This window comes from Corvus hawaiiensis, chromosome 30 (assembly GCF_020740725.1).
Source record: "Corvus hawaiiensis isolate bCorHaw1 chromosome 30, bCorHaw1.pri.cur, whole genome shotgun sequence".
NCBI classification, from domain to species: Eukaryota; Metazoa; Chordata; class Aves; order Passeriformes; family Corvidae; genus Corvus; species Corvus hawaiiensis.
Window position 1 is genome coordinate 4,414,566 of NC_063242.1, and position 16,197 is coordinate 4,430,762.

Consider the following 16,197-nt stretch of genomic DNA (forward strand, 5'->3'; position numbering starts at 1 on the left):
CTGGCAGGCTTGGTGCCATGACCATGTTGGATTTTCAATTCTGTGAATAAATTTTGAACGACAACATTTTCTTGATATTGGCTCTCCTGGTGGGCAAAAATATTGTCAGTGTGGTAGTGCAACCATAGCCACTTATCAAGTGCATGTGTACTGCTGCAAACAAACCTCTGTCTAACATAGGAACAGTAGTGCATAACATAGAATTTGGGAGATGTGTGTTATTTATTAAAAGCCAGGTATCCACACGCAGGGGTCTGGCTTTCTTAAATAGCTCACAGGGAGTAATTTTTTTTCAGGAAAAAATCTGAATTTTCATTAGTAAATAAAAGCTAGTAGCACAGACAATGCAAAGAAAATTCCAAAATTAACTCTAGATGGGGTTTTTAGCAAACTGGTCTACTGGGAAATGTCCCAACCTAAGGGGGTTGGAACCAGATGATCTTTGAAGCCCTCCAAACCACCCAATCTAAAACACCCTATAATGCTATGATCCTATAAATGATCGACCATGCAAAGTATTTTGACATTCATATCCACATATAAAAGAACAAGCTCTGGCATAGCAAATACATCTGTCTCTTGCCTGGACTAACCAAGTACTTCAGGAAAATAGGCATCTAATGGTACTGTGCTGTGTAACTAACATTCCAGCAATAAAAAGTTCTCCTTATGTTTGCCCTCAGAGTTTTTCTATGTTTATAGTCCTGAAGTTCCCCATAGGCCTTGCTTAAAACCATACTTGTGCTAGTTATCCAATGGTATGTCCTGTGTTACTGCTTTTTCCTACAGGGTGACTTCAAATTAATCACTTGCTGTAATACCAAATTCTCATGCAACTACTTGCTTATTGAAGGCAGCAATATATTGGTGCTTAGATTGACTCTGTTTAGGCTGGTGAAGTGTATGGTGTTCAGGTGCATTTATCTTGAGAGCAAGTAAGTTTTTCAACGCCAATCACAACGCTCAAGCAAACACTCAAATTCAACCTGCTTTCAATAGCTGAATATATAAGCACTGGCCTCTGCTGCTCACCAGCGATATTGCAGCACTATAGTGCAACCTAAGTAATTCTGGCTCGTGAAAGTTAAAAGAATTAAGTCAAAGGAATCAAATCTTAGCTCCAATACTATTCACTTCATTTCTTTTATAAATACCTGTCAGTTAAGGGAGTTATAACAAGCCTGTCTGTACACCCTAAGTATTCATTGCAGTAGGTGAACTCTACATCAGTGATTTTGATAATGCATTTATCCAAGTCTTCCAGAAAATAAAATCGAGACTGTTTTTGCCATTCAAAATCAGACGGAGATTTAATGTTCATGCGGACCTATCATGGAAAAGAAAGATCATTAACGCAGAAATGAATCAGTACAGGAAAAAAAGGCCTACTTCATATAAATTCATTACCTTGAAGAATGAGCACAGAATCTGTCAGGAGTCAAGATATCCAGAATTATCTTTTCAAACCTGTCTCTACGACATGCTCTGAAACTTCTGTCCACTTTGATTTTCCTCTGAATTTTGCACAGAGATTATGAATTGTGTCTTACAGAGATATTGAAAAAGTCATGGAAAACATAAAAAATTAACAATACTGTCTGTCCTGCATGGCATCTGCACCATTACTCACAGAAATACCAAATTGTGGACAATACTTGAACACATTGTATAGACATCTATGTGCTTGTTTATTTGGGTTGTGTTTCTCAGTATGAACTTGCCAGGGACATATTTAGACTTGTGGTAATTAATAGATCTTGTTTCATTATTATTGGCGCTGGATCTCAAAATCACTGGCCTCTTACAATAACCACGTTGCCCTGGTTATTGGCCTTGAAAACATGGTGTAAGGTGAAGAGGAGGTTCTGGAACCTCAGCCACTTCCCTCTCCTTTATCTCAATCACAAAAGGATGTGTTCAGCAGAGAATAGAATGTTTTAAGAGAGAAGGATATTATTACATATACCACTTAAGAACCCTCTCCCCAGTTTTGGACTTGCTCCTGACTTTTTATTTCATATACAGGACCTTTAAATTTAACCAATTTTACATAATTTTATTACAATGTGACATTAAATTAATTAAGGAAATAGTTATGAAGATAAATTAAAAATTACAGGCAGAGGATAAAACCCCACACTTATCTTAGAAGCCAGTAGTTTTCTTTCTAGAGTTCAGTACTTTTCCTTATTATTTTCTATTTTTCTTTACACATGAACTGGATTTTTATCTTCCTAACATATATGCATAAATTAAGCAATGCAGTATTGCATTATTGAATTATTGAATGAATTGCATCATTCAAGCCCTTTGGAAGTTATTTTACTTCCATTTTTATAATTATGCTTTCATTTATTCAACATACTTATCTAAAGGAAGTCTGAGGCAACTCAGTTATAAAAAAAATTAAAATATCTGTTGTATTTATTGTTGCTACCCTCTTCAAATATTGAAGCCTCACTGCTTTTACCTTTGAATAATTATTACCTTACATCAACACATAGGTTGGGTTAGAAATCACAAGATTGATGGGAATACTAAAGGGAGATTTTCTACATTTACATTTCAATCAATGCATTAAATCTTCAAGTTGAGAAGATAGGTTAATTTTAAAAGCTAAACTTTTTTGCTTACAGTGAATTTGTACATGATAAGTATAAACAACCTTTTTAAAAACTGAAGTCTAAACCTATGAGCACACCTATATAATTCACCCTTCTCACTGCATGACATCTATATTAAATCAGAATAAATCTGATATGCTCTATCACAGCAGTCATGTCAGAGATACTCAAAGAGAATAGATTCTAAGATCTGCTTATAATTTTTTTATATATGCGAGACCTAACATACAGAAAGCCCCTTGAAGATTTTCCAAAACTTACCAAATCATCAAAGATATCCTTCTGGTGCACATGAATGGTGATTAAAGTTTCATATTTTGTGCGCTCCATTCTTGTCAGATTGTGTGTTGTCATGTCAATCAAATCATTTAAAAGTTCCAAGAACTTCTGATTTGTTGTGTGCATTACCTTTTCCACAAGCAAGAATGATCATATTAATACGAACACCATTTTTTCTTCCAGTATTTAGAATTAAAAAGTAAAAACCAAAAAAATTTTGAAAACATCCAGGCTTATAATGTCCATATTCTGCTTTGTATTTATTAGGCTTGGAATCCTAAACTTGGATTTGCAGGCTGCTTTCCATTCATGCATTCTTATTAACGCCGTAAAATATTACTGCGTCTGGCAGCCGTAGGGAGGAGAGAAGATCCAGCAGGCAGGAATTGTGCAGCAAGATTGATTTACTTAATTATTTTACAAACTCTTTTATAGACTTTTTTCTTCATAGTCTAATTGGACAAAGGATCAGCCACCCCCCTGGGGTGATTGGCTAAAATCCTAAATATCCATTGTCAAAATATTTTTCTACTGTACCATAAACAAAGCTCTACAAGGTCACAGGTGTTCATTGTTTACAGAACTTCTGCAAATATCTTCGTGAGAGAGGAAAGTATCTCACGGCTTAGAAAGAAGCAGGAAAATTCCTTGCTAACAGCAATATTGTATCCACACATTCTTACCCAACAGAGTACAATAAGGTTATATCTAGATAAACAGGTCACACTGTAAGATTTTATTCCAAGACTCTTGCTCCTTCTACTATACATTACATTTTCAGCTGACTGCATCCCTGCATATATTCAGAGCCATCAGTCAATGATTTTGGGTATTATATATCAGCCCAAGCTGTATCTACTCTTTAGGGGGAACAAGAACCTGAAGATCTGTGACATCCTTTAACCAGAGGAGGGAGAAAATGTAGCATAATTTTAGATGCTGATGCTAAAATACTAATTTATTTTGTGGTACCAAATCTGTTACAAAGTTCCACAAAATACAATACCAACAATACAATACTGACTTACGTAAACAGCATCAGCCTCTGTCAGTGATGCTCCTGCTACACAACAAAAAACACTGAGATTTAAGAAAGAGCAGCTCATTTATACTTCTTTTCCAAATGTGTGAAAGAACAATCACACTAGCTTTCTGTAAATACATGCAGAGTCTACAACTCACATGGTTTGCTGAGAAAAAAAATGCTAAAAACTCTGTTAAAACTAACAGAGAATTAAATAACCTCCACAGCCCCCCCAAACACACACATGCAGTTCAGCCCAAACAACCACAAAAGTTGTTTTCTTGCTAATGCAAAAGAACCTTTGCACCTAGTTATTCTATGAGCTGGAGTGGACTAAAAGCAGGTTTATGCCGTTTTTAAATTTTGAACACTGCAGAAAAAGTAGCAGTAAATGGTTCTCTCTATAGTCTAAGCCCTTGCTTTCATGCAGTATCGAAGTACAGCATGGTACAGTTGCCCTCCATTTACTTTTGTGGTAGGATGTTGTTACTTGTTCTTTGTTCAATCTCACTGTATGTTCCTGATAAATGGTAGTTTGCAACCCTTTAGTTCACATCCTCCCCTTCCTCCTTCATAGATTCACTGTTAGTAATAACACCTTGGTTGCTAACGGCATCTTCTCCACATGTTTGAGATTAAACCAACACCTCCTGAAATGGTTTCTATTCTTCCCCTTCCCCAAAAAAGAGCTCATCAGCTGAAGGATATAATACATTTGGATAGAGTAGACCAATGTCCACAAAGCACAGTTACTTCCCCAAAGTTCGGGAGTTCTTATTTCTTTCCAAATTTGATTTTGTGTAAGTAACAGGATAAGATTTCCCATATTCCCAAATTAAGAAACTGTCCCTTCCCAAGATGACTGCACTAACAAAACAACAGAGAAAATCACAGGATTAGGAACAACTCTAAAGCACATGCTGGGGGATAATGAGGAGGAGTGACTTCTTAACACATTTTTTATTATTCTGTTTTCCCGTTAGCTTATTTGTAATTCTGGTTAATTAACTAGTACTTTGTGCTTTTTCCTACATGTTACTTTTAACTTTTCACAATATGTACTGTTACAAGCAATGCTTCTAATAAATCCCCAAAGATTCATTAAATACTACCTTTTTGTCAGTTTTGGTACTGTTCAGTGCCTTCTCTGCATCTCTGGTCCAGATAATTTGAATTCCCAGAAGTCCTATTTGTGCAGGAAACATTGCCTGAAAGTCATACATCTTAAATTCTGAATCATTAATGGCCATTGATGCCTGTCTAATGATGGTGTGGATTGTTTTCCTAATCCCATTCAGCAGCTGACCTAACCAGAATTCCACACTGCCCTGAAATAAACAAGAAAGTACTTTTAAAGAATTAGTTTATAAATAATTCACAAGGAGCAAGAGTTCTACATGACTTTTTTCCCAATCATTCGTAATCCCATTTCCATATTTGTTATTCCCTGATTTTTAAAAGATTCCTTTCCTCTTTCTGCTCCACTGCCCTTCTAGAGGTATGTGATGGATTTGGCACTTCACAGCACTACTGCTGAGAAAACAGGTAAAGCAATCGTTACAAACTGACACAAATGTCCTGTCCTTTCTACTTTTTGCTCTTGCTGTTCACATTGGGAAGTTTTCATTCAGCTAGTCAAATAACAGCATGATGCAATACTGTTGGCCTCTAAAACATAAATCTACTTTAAATCAAGTAATGAAAAACTGCAATATATACTTTCATTACCTGAGCTAAAACTGGTTCAATAATATTGACCTGTTCTCCTTCTTGAGATTCAAACAGTAAAATCTGGTCGTAGTTTTTTTCATGAAATCCCACTCGGTTAACATTGTCAAACAAACTTAATAAATGTGCCTACAAGAGAATCAGAAAAAAAACCCTCCATAAACTGATCTGATATGGCATTGCCACTTGGTCTTTAAATGTTGTATTAGAATAGTCCATAAATCTTTCCATAAGTGAAAGAAGTTCTCTCAAATAAACAACAAAATCCTCCATGGTCCTCACTTAGTAATATCGACCATAAGAACACTATTGCTATATTACTTGTACCTGAATAGTGTGAGAATCAGATGCTTGACCAAGGATTTCCAGAAGAGCAGGGTCAGATACAAAAAAAAATCTTGGAAATATTAACCGCTTTTTTTCCAAATAGCCAGTCAGTGATTTCTGACAGATTTCCAACTGTTCCAGCAAATGTGGTAACAGCTGTGCCAAAGTCTCATCTCCAACACAGCACTGCACAATGTTTGATGTTTCATGGGCTCTCTGCATAATTCTCTGCCACGATTTATCAATGTTCTGAAATCTTCTGGCTTCCTGAAATACATGATAAATGCATTAGCTTTTCTTCTTGTTTTTCATATTCTAAAAATTAAATAATTCTGTCAGACAAGGTAGCAGTTTAATATTGCCCTTGCTGTTCAAGTCTTCTTTACAGGACTAACATATGAATATTTATAGGCATGCTTATTATTGACCAGATTTCAAATTGCAGGAGAAAGAGTACAATGGGAAAGCTCCGGAAATGTTTTACTTCATGTTGGGCACCAAAATTGTCCACATAAAAGGATTCCAACACACATGAGAAAACTCAAAAAGCAGCTTCCTCAGAAATTATAGCCTCCCTAACCGCAATACACAAAGTCATGTAAGCTGTTAGCAGCAATACTTGAGGAACAAAACCAGTATACACAGTCTGAACCTGCTACATTTGTACATTACAAGTGTTGCAGGTGAACAGAGAAAAAATCTCAGACTGGGAGCTGAAAAATATTTTTATACACTGGGTATATTTACATTAAAAACTCTTCCTTCACCTAAAACAAATGAAATGTTAATGAAATCATAAATCGCCTGAGAGCTAGAAGAAGATCCAAAGCAATTTGTCTGTCACAAGGCAGGATCATACCCAAAATACCTATCTGTCTCGTGTTTAGTGATGCTCAGTGATGGAGATTTAGAAGCCTGTCCAGGCAATCTTTGACACTGGTGACTCTCTTTTAATATCTAAACTTAATCAGACACTGAGAACATGGGTTTTTTCTTCCTGTTGAGAACAACCCTTATATTTAAAAAAGCTTATCACATCTTCTCTTCAGTTTTTCCTTTTCCTCAAGCCAAACAAGTCTAGTTTGTTGAATCTTTTATTGTGCCTCATCCTTCCTGGATAGTTCCTCATTCTTACCACCCTCTTCTGTGCTCTCTCAAATTTGTCTGTGTGTTTCTTTGGCCAAAACCAGGTACAATATTCTAGTTATTAGTTATTGATGCTTATGCATTCCACTCTTCTGCATTTTACAAACCAGCAAGCTAAAATTCATTTTCTGGTAGTACTATCAGAGACAATGGCAAAAGCCCACCACAATGTATGGCAATTAGTGTTTTTCCTCTATCCACAAAGCCCCTTGCCCACCCTAAAAATAAATTAGATTTGTTCAACATGTTTTGCTCCTAACAAATTCACATTGAATGAACATTATTAATCTCCTTGCTAATTTCCAGATGCTAACAGTTACTTGTTGCAGTATTCATCCAGAAATTGCAATTAAGCCCCACTCCTCATTACTCCTCCACCAAGCTGTTCCTTCTCCTCCTTCTTTAAAAACAGTCACTACATTTGTTTTTTCCAGAACATTGGTTCACGTATCTGTCATCCTTGGAAGAAGTAGCTTTAGCAGCTTTTTTTAATCTGCAAAAGCTGTTTATTAACTCTCTAATAAACATTAACAACATAAATATATCTCATGAACTAAGAAAAAAAAATTGTTATCTAAACAACAATTAAGAAAGCTTTATTTAACTTACAAAAATTAATCTTAATTTGGGTTATTGCAAGGCTTCAATTATAAAATATGTGGCCTGAAATAAATTAATATCTAATAATTTCCCGTTAATAGCTGTTTTGTTAAATTACCATTTGATCCAGAGCAACTGAACTGTGGTGTATTAGAACTACATGAAAACCCCTCATTAGCAGACACAGCAAAAAGAATGATTTTTTTCTGCTATTTCTCTCCTGCTCAGTTCATTCCTTAACTCTTGTGCAGCTGCTGCCTTGAAATGTCATCACTGCCTTTTGAAGAGGTTGCAATGGTTCACACAGATTAGCACACATACAGTTCCCAAGCCTGGCAGCATCTCTCTGTGGGACTTCATTAAACTGAGTCCTAGCAAGTACAGAATTCATATACAAAATCTGTCATTCCATTATTACAGCTTACAACCTATAAACGTGTGCACAGGGGAGGAAACAGATATTTGTACATATGGCAAAAGCGATAAATCAGTTTCATGCCATTAAGTGTACTAACCCACTAATATTGCAAGCAGGAACATTTGAGCTTGAATTACAAACAGTTGTGTTCCTGTAGGTTTCACCAAGTTCTAAGCAATTTAACTAGACAGATTCTAGTTTGGCAAAGCTTCTTCTGAATTGCCTATGCACAGCCCACAAATCTTATATGAATTATATGCACTCAAAATAAACTATGCAGGCAAAAAACCACCCATGATGTGGCTAACTTCCTGGTACAATATATTGTTATTATAAAGCAATATACCTGAGGTAATTGTTTTGCAATGTCTCCACCAACAAACACAGCTTCAAGGTAAATCCAGAGGTTTTGTACAGTAATCCAGTTTTCAATTATCTCTGCAGTATTGGTCAGCTTCTGAACCCATTGTTGTATAGTGGGCTTAAATGGTGCATTATACCTGCATGAACATGAATCAAAGGGAAGAACTGAAGATGATAATTGTTTTCCCTGGGGGGTGATTAGATTTACACAATATATGCATTTACTACGTCGTCTTGTACCGGTTGATCATGAGTGACCCCAGTATCATGAGGCTGTCTTCCACCAAAGCTACTTTCTCTGATATATCTGATCCTTTCAGAAGAAGCTCTCCTCGAGTTTTGAACTGGCCAAAACTGAAAGTATGAGCATTCCATTCACTGATGACATGCTGCAATTTTGCTTCAATATCCTTTTCTTTGACAGCACCGATGCAGATATCCTGCATAAAATTAAAATAGTAAATTACATTCCTCTAAGACTATTATAAAGCACACTTATAAAGACTATTAAAATGTATTGGATTGATCCAGATCTCAGTGTGAGTTCAAGCTAATGAAAATACACATCAAAACACCTCAAAGTTACTATATTTCAAACAAGATTATATTCTAGTACTACTTGTAACAGGTACATTTTATGGGCTATACTCCATCTTCACTACTACTAGCACCTTATACACACGAAATTCACTGAGTCAGTGAATCTGCAGGAAGATTTTTCCTCTCGGTACATATTAATATTTGAAATCAAATAAACTGGCAGAGGAGTTTAAAGAAAATAAACATTACCAATCAAAACCAATAAATATTCCCAGAACAGCATGTAGAGAGACAACATAACTGTCTGCTACTTCTTGAAGACAGTGAGGACAGGACTGTCATGAGCTGGTTATTGCATCAGAGAGAAAAGGATCAAATACTCAGACTGGATCCCAAATTCCGGTTCAGGAGTACATCGGATTCTATCACAGGTTTAAAGTGTTTTCTGGAGTGTAAGGCTCGAACTATGAGCCGTTCACAAGGCTTAAATTCTTTTCTGGGAATTGGGTACAGCAGAGGTTTGATTTCATGGTTTTCCCTTAAAAATGCTCATTTGTGGAACAAGACAAAACAGGTCACTACTATAGAAGGAATACAGATTTAGCTAAGTGACCACAGAACTGAAGTTAGAAACTGTTGGGGTTTTACTTCTTTAGTTTTAGCTATGCTTTGTTCTTGTAAAAGGTAACAAGCATGAAGCCAAGGCACTTGCTAGATAACTACTGTCCCCAAAACTGAGGAGACAATAGCTTTGTAGCTTGTGCACACTCCCTATGCCTTCTCATCTATCTGTGCTCTTGTGAAGAGTCACTTTTGAAATACAAAACAAGCTCATTCTCCTTTATTCCCATATCCTCCACTTCTACTGTGTTCCAAGGATTTTTAGCATTTAACAGGATCAATCTTACATCAACTATTTTCTTCTCTCTGGTTACAAATTTAAAGGGAAGAAAAGAATATATAAGCAGGCAGACCCTAAATAAGAAGCATGACAGAATCACACTACTCTTAAACCAACAGAAGTCCTCCTGTGGAAGGATTAGTGTAATACTGTGTACATATTTAAATCTTCTCCTAAATAAAAGGGAAATAAACTAACCATCAGTGCCAATACCAAACCCCACTTTTTCAAAGGAATTCTTCAACTAAAACATTTTTTTTTTAATGCTACAAAGCTGACTAGAAACAGGATTTCAAAAGCACAGACTCCCAGATCACAAGTTAATAATTACAAAAAAAACCCCCAAACAAACAAAACAAAACAGGAAAGTACATGTACCTCAATATCTTCTTTATATTTTAATAAAGGGGCATCCACTACGTTTTTTAAAGCAAAATTTTCAGAGTCAACATCAAAGTGATGCCCAGTTACTTGTTCAATTCTTTCCCAGTGTCTTGGCAACATTGCCTAGAAAAGTCCATAGGGATGGGGTTTTTAACATTGTATTAATTTTAGGACTAGAATGATCACATACTTTCACACTGCATCTGTTAAACAAATAGGAGAGTCTTGATTTTCGTTCCATTGAAAGCATTAGTAGTTCTTCTAATCACATTACAAAGTCTTTTATTTTTCTATAACTAAGCCTAACTAGATTTTTTGCTAAAAATACAGCTGCTTTTATCTATAAAAAAGAATTATGGAAAGCATCTTATAGTCATATAGCATGGCCTTCACTAGAGTTTCTCAAGAGACTCTTATCTCCAAATTATTATGCTGAACATACTTTGTTTTTCATCATTTCAAGCAAAGGACAGGTCTCAGTGAAGTCATCAATTTTTTTTTTTAGGTCTTGAAAAGCTTGCCATTCCTTCAATGCTTTTGGCAACTTTCGGATTCTTTAAAAAGCACAAAAAGAAAGAAAAAATATTTTATTCTTAATAATCACCATTCACCACTTAATAGTACAATATATTGCCATTTTTCAATGAGTTGACCAGTAGAATCTAAATAATAATCCAGTTGCAAGCTGGCAATATTATGTATGGTGGGTCATTTGTGACTGCAGGCATGAAACACTGCTAAAGACAGCACAAATTACACCAGAATGGTTTGGATCCTATTTCAGTTTGAATTAAAGGAAGTTAATTTCATGTACAAACCCATATCTGAAATTAAGTTCCTGCAGTGTTATTGTTTTAGTAAAATTTGTAAGTGCACCTGATTTTGAAAAGCAGTAAAAGGATTAAACATAACTTTTCCAAGCAAAATAAAGTATATCCTAAACTAAAACTAGTCTACTTTCAAAGAGAAAAACACTTCTGCTTCAATCAAAGAAGTCTTAATTCATACCTGGTTTGTACGAAAGATATTCAAAGCAAAATTTTTCCTTTATGCACAATTTAAGATGAAAAGAAATTAAAAATAAAGAACCTCTTGCACTGTGAATTGTCACAGCTCCTCTTGCTTCTAAACCAGTCATGCCAATTTTTGTCTGCCAAAGCTATGGACCAAAGACTGACAGCAGTTCTCTTACAGCTCAATTCCAGAAACTAAAAGCTGCATAAAACCTGCCCATAATGACAAATTCCTTCCAAAAAAATCTCCGTTTTTCACAGTTCAAAATCAGACAGATCTGTCACACAATGCTGGAACATGTGCAAATTCTTCACTGCTTGCTAGTAAGAGGCAGATGAACATATGCACACTGTCATGGCACTACAATAACTGCTATAGCCCTTCATCTTGAATCCAACAGTAGATAGCATTAAATATGCCAGAGAAAAACATTGCAGAATGGAAAATTTATACTCTGTCTTGTATCAAGAAGGCTTTAAGGGGCAGTTCCTGACAACTTCTATCCTGGGGCTCAGCAGGAACAATTCTAATAAACTTCTCTGGGGATGGCTATTAGAAATGGGATCTCTTAACTTGGTAATGAAAATGGCTATTTTTTTTTATTCTAATAACTTTTTCTTTTGCCTTAGTCTCAGTAATATCTTCTAAAAGCAAATTCCATGAGCTGCACACTATGTTAAAAAACTACTCCGTTGATCAGGTTTACATTTCTGTCCTAAACTTACTGGACATTCTCTTTACACTGTATTACAGTAAAATATAAAGGGAAACTTCTCTCCAACTGTTATTATAAACTTCTATAATGCTGTCTAAATATTTGTCCTTCTTATCTCTTTCTAACTGGATTTATTTTTACCTAGTTATTTTTTTCTTAAATTTTTTTTTTCCATGATTAGACGTTTTCTATTATATTACTATTGTTACAAGGGGTAGCAAAACAAAATTACATTAAAGAACTATGCAGATCTTTACAATTAGTCTAAAGCAGTAATTGCACTTCCAGCATTTCTGCTTCTTTCATAACACAGCATACCATCTCAGCTATTTCTGTGAGTACCCTCTGTACATTGTTTCAATTTCTCTGGCTTAAAAGAGCATTGCTCGATGCAATAATGCTAGCAGACTGCCAAAAGAAGGATAAGTACCAGGTTAGACATTTATTGCAAAAAAAAAAAACAACATTTACTGCCTATTGGTAGTCACCCTGCTCCAAACATAGCTTGACACTTGAGAGGAAAAACAAAAATGTCACACATGAAGTTCAAAGAGAAACACATAAATGAAAACTACTGCCGTGCAATGGCTTCCTTCAGGGTTCTGGAGAAGGAAGCATAAAAAGTCCTACAGCTTGTAAAATATAATTAACTACAGAAAAAAATCATGATGCAGATTCCAAAATTCTCCTGAAATTCAAGATGAAGACTTGAACTTTCCAAATGCAGAAGCATATATTATATATATATATATATATATATATATGTATTTCACATACATTAATTTTTACTATTCTGATTTTTAAAGAGGTTGTTTGGTGGGTTTTTTTCAAATAATTGACTAAAAGTTCAGTCAGTTTTTTGTGGAAAGCATTATTGCTCTCAAACCTCATAAATAACCCCTCAGAATTTAGTGTGGCTAGCTACCCTTCTTGAAATAACAATTACAATTTAGACAAATGTGCAGAAGTAAACAGTAGGTTCAAAAATCCCACCTAATATCATAGACTAACAGTTAATTAGCTGTAAACTAAATCACGGAGAAGGTACTGTATAAGATCAGCTATGAAAGTTATTTATACTTACAACCACCTTGACACAGGTTTGTGCACTTTATTTATTAAATAAGCTACAGCCTACCATGTCAATATACCTCAACAAGCCTGAAGTGACTCATGAACCAGCTGCATGTTGCACCACAGTGCAGCTGTGCCCAACACTTGAGTAAGTCTGAGCTTGAGATGGACCAACATTCTTTGGCCACTCTGAGCAATTTTCACAAGCTAATTAAAAAACAGAGCTAGAAATAAAAATTGCATGCACTTCGACAGAAAACAACTTACTTGCTTTGAAAATCCAGAAGTTCACTGTTAATTTTTTCAATATTTAAATCATTCCAAAGCATTTCATTGTATCCGTCGATACTAGCAGTAACTGTATTATAAAGACTGTAAAGTTTCTGAAGCAACGAAAGTTCATGTTTAATTTTGTGAAGTTCAGGATACTCTGTTTCAAATGGTAAAATTGGAAATTTGTGCCTGTTAATTAGGTATTCATCTCAAATGTATTCATGAACATAAGAATCAACACACTTCTAATAATGTTATTTAATATATTGATGAAATCAGACTTGCAGTTTTCTAGATAGTGTCTAACAAGACAAACTTTTCCAGTTAAATTATGTAAGAATATCAGATTTTGATGCACAGTAATTGTGTAGATTGTTGATTTTTTTAAATAAATATTCTTCTATAGCAGTAGATGTAATCTTATAAGTGAGGGAAACAATATTGAAAAAGTGGATGAAATGGCAAAGGAACACAACACTATTTTAGACAAGAACTAAAATATCCCTTATGTCAATTTACACTATTTACTTAAGAGGCAGAGTTTGGGGATAAGGGGTGTGCTTTCAAATGAGATATATAGAATATATTAGACAATAAAAGTATTTAAAATGGGCATCCTTAACGGAAATGTTTTATTTACTTTCTCTCATATCTTTTGGAATTCCTGGTTAAATGTATTTGGATTACTGCATATGTCCTCAGACAGGAAAATATACTCAATTTAGTATGCACAAATTAAAGTGCTTATCATACATCCTGCTGTAACTTTAGTTCACACCACAGTCTTCCAAAGGAACTGTGTCTGACTAGGAGACATAAGGACATTACAGATCAGTTGCACAGCCCAAGGGAATTCATTATGCACCTGGAGCAGGGACAATTTGAGTACTTTGGCAACAAGTTTCCCAAATTTGTATGGAGCAGAATACTGGCAGGAGATGTGCTTAGCTCTGAAGAGAAAAAGCAAGAGAACTAAGCATCTGGACCCCAAGACACACAGAGCAGTGCAGAGCAGTATTTTTACACCTGATGTTTATGTATGTGCACACTGAGAGCCAGTTTCACACAGCTGCTTTTCATAGGAAAGACAGTAATAATTTACTGCAAGGAATTTTTCTGCAATGAATCCAGCACTGAATGCATTCAGCAGGAATCACAAGAAAAATTTAATAGCCTAGAAACAGGTATCCTTATCCCCTGAGAAACTACCTGTGATGGGAAGACCAAATAATTCTTCCCCACCAGAAAGAGAGAGATACTTCCTCCATAGTTCATTAAATTTGGCTTGAAAGATCTGTAATCTGTCACTTGCTTCATGGGGAGGAATATTCTCCTCACTGGGGCCCCTGTTAAAACCAAAACAAATTCAGTGAAATTATCAACCCTACAGGTTTCACAAAGAAGCACAACAGAACCCAGACCGTACTAACTGAACACTATTTAATAGTTTTAAGCATTCTTTCTACAAACTTTCACAAGACACTAAAAGAGAAAATGCAGCACATAATCAGTGTACCAAGGTCACATATTCAATAGTCGCTGAAAGAAAGCCCAATTTATTTTCTAATTAAAAAATTCATCTCTGTTACCATAAACATTACAAACAGCTAAAAATGATCTACAAATGTTTTATCTTTGTTATTTCCTGTTTCTCCTATAAAATACATTTTAATAACTATTTTCATTTATATTTTTAAAAGGGAAAGATATCAGGTATATAAATCAGGAGTGAAAACTGTGTAGTTGGCACTGGAACCATAATTAAGTAGTCAGAAAAATATGAGAAAAAGATGTCATTTTCCCTAATGAGAGATCAGCTGTAGGACAGGCTGCAATTCCCAGATCTCACACCTGAGACCACTTCTTGGCCACATAATAATATTTTGGGATGAGAACTCTGTCATCAGCCGTTGTGCCATGGTTATTTCTAGAAAGAAATTCAAGCAGATGGGCAGAAAGTGGAGCAGGCTGGCTGCTTGGAAAGGAAAATGGGACCAGGAGATGAAAGTGGAAACACAGTCAGCAAAGGCAGCCAAGGCAGGATCCCATAGAACCTGAGCAGGAAAAGCAGGGCCCTCGGGGTTGTGATCAGGTTCAAATGATAGTCCAGGTCTTTAGACAAGTCCACACAGTAATTACACAGGACCAAGGTCAAGCATGGAAGGTGAGTCAATAAATCAGGGTCAGGGGCAGGTCTAGGGAAGGTAACCAGGATGAGACACAGTCCAGTGGGAACCGGGCTGCTCTGAGGTCAACCTCAGGAGTGAGTCTGTGCATTGGGATCCATGTTCAGCTCAGCAGGGTCCATGGACAGGCACAGGCATAGCTCTGGCAGAGCTGGAGCTGCAGACAGGGACCAAGCAGTGAAGCCTCAATTCAAAAGCAGATCCCACAGGACGGGGTGTCAGCCTTGCTGAGGCCTCTCAGTAGTGCTGCCTAGGAGTCCTCTGTCACCAAAGCAAGAGGGAAGCCCTCAAAGGCTAGGTATTGTCCTAGAGCTGTAACAGACCACAGCGAGCCAAATCCTGTCTTTCTTTCCATGTTGCTACTGTAGTAGGAGTGTCCAACGAACCACACATATCTCACAATTTACATTTTCAAAAGTGATAAAGCAAGTTTAAAAGTAAGGTTGAGTAAGACTCAGTGAATTTAGAAATACCTAGAACTGGAATCTCCAATTACATCCAAGACACTGCTTTAATACTTACTGTTAAATCTCTCCTGAAGTGCTTTGTTAAGACTCAAAAAAAGCACTTTACATTTTGATGTGGATTGAGAATTTGGTTT

General features: G+C 35.9%; 1 protein-coding gene across 1 annotated transcript in view; it reads right to left on the reverse strand.

The window, feature by feature from the left end:
• Positions 1 to 16,197, reverse strand: part of LOC125318546 (dynein axonemal heavy chain 5-like) — a 151,230-nt gene that overhangs the window by 102,242 nt on the left and 32,791 nt on the right. Inside the window, exons 30-40 of the mRNA XM_048289429.1 lie at positions 14,620 to 14,756; positions 13,405 to 13,567; positions 10,777 to 10,888; positions 10,329 to 10,457; positions 8,750 to 8,949; positions 8,493 to 8,646; positions 5,983 to 6,249; positions 5,656 to 5,784; positions 5,040 to 5,255; positions 2,886 to 3,032; positions 1,155 to 1,327 (exon numbers count right to left, since the gene is read on the reverse strand). Of these exons, the coding sequence (XP_048145386.1) occupies positions 1,155 to 1,327; positions 2,886 to 3,032; positions 5,040 to 5,255; positions 5,656 to 5,784; positions 5,983 to 6,249; positions 8,493 to 8,646; positions 8,750 to 8,949; positions 10,329 to 10,457; positions 10,777 to 10,888; positions 13,405 to 13,567; positions 14,620 to 14,756 (1,827 nt within the window). The remainder of the gene's footprint in view (positions 1 to 1,154; positions 1,328 to 2,885; positions 3,033 to 5,039; positions 5,256 to 5,655; positions 5,785 to 5,982; positions 6,250 to 8,492; positions 8,647 to 8,749; positions 8,950 to 10,328; positions 10,458 to 10,776; positions 10,889 to 13,404; positions 13,568 to 14,619; positions 14,757 to 16,197) is intronic.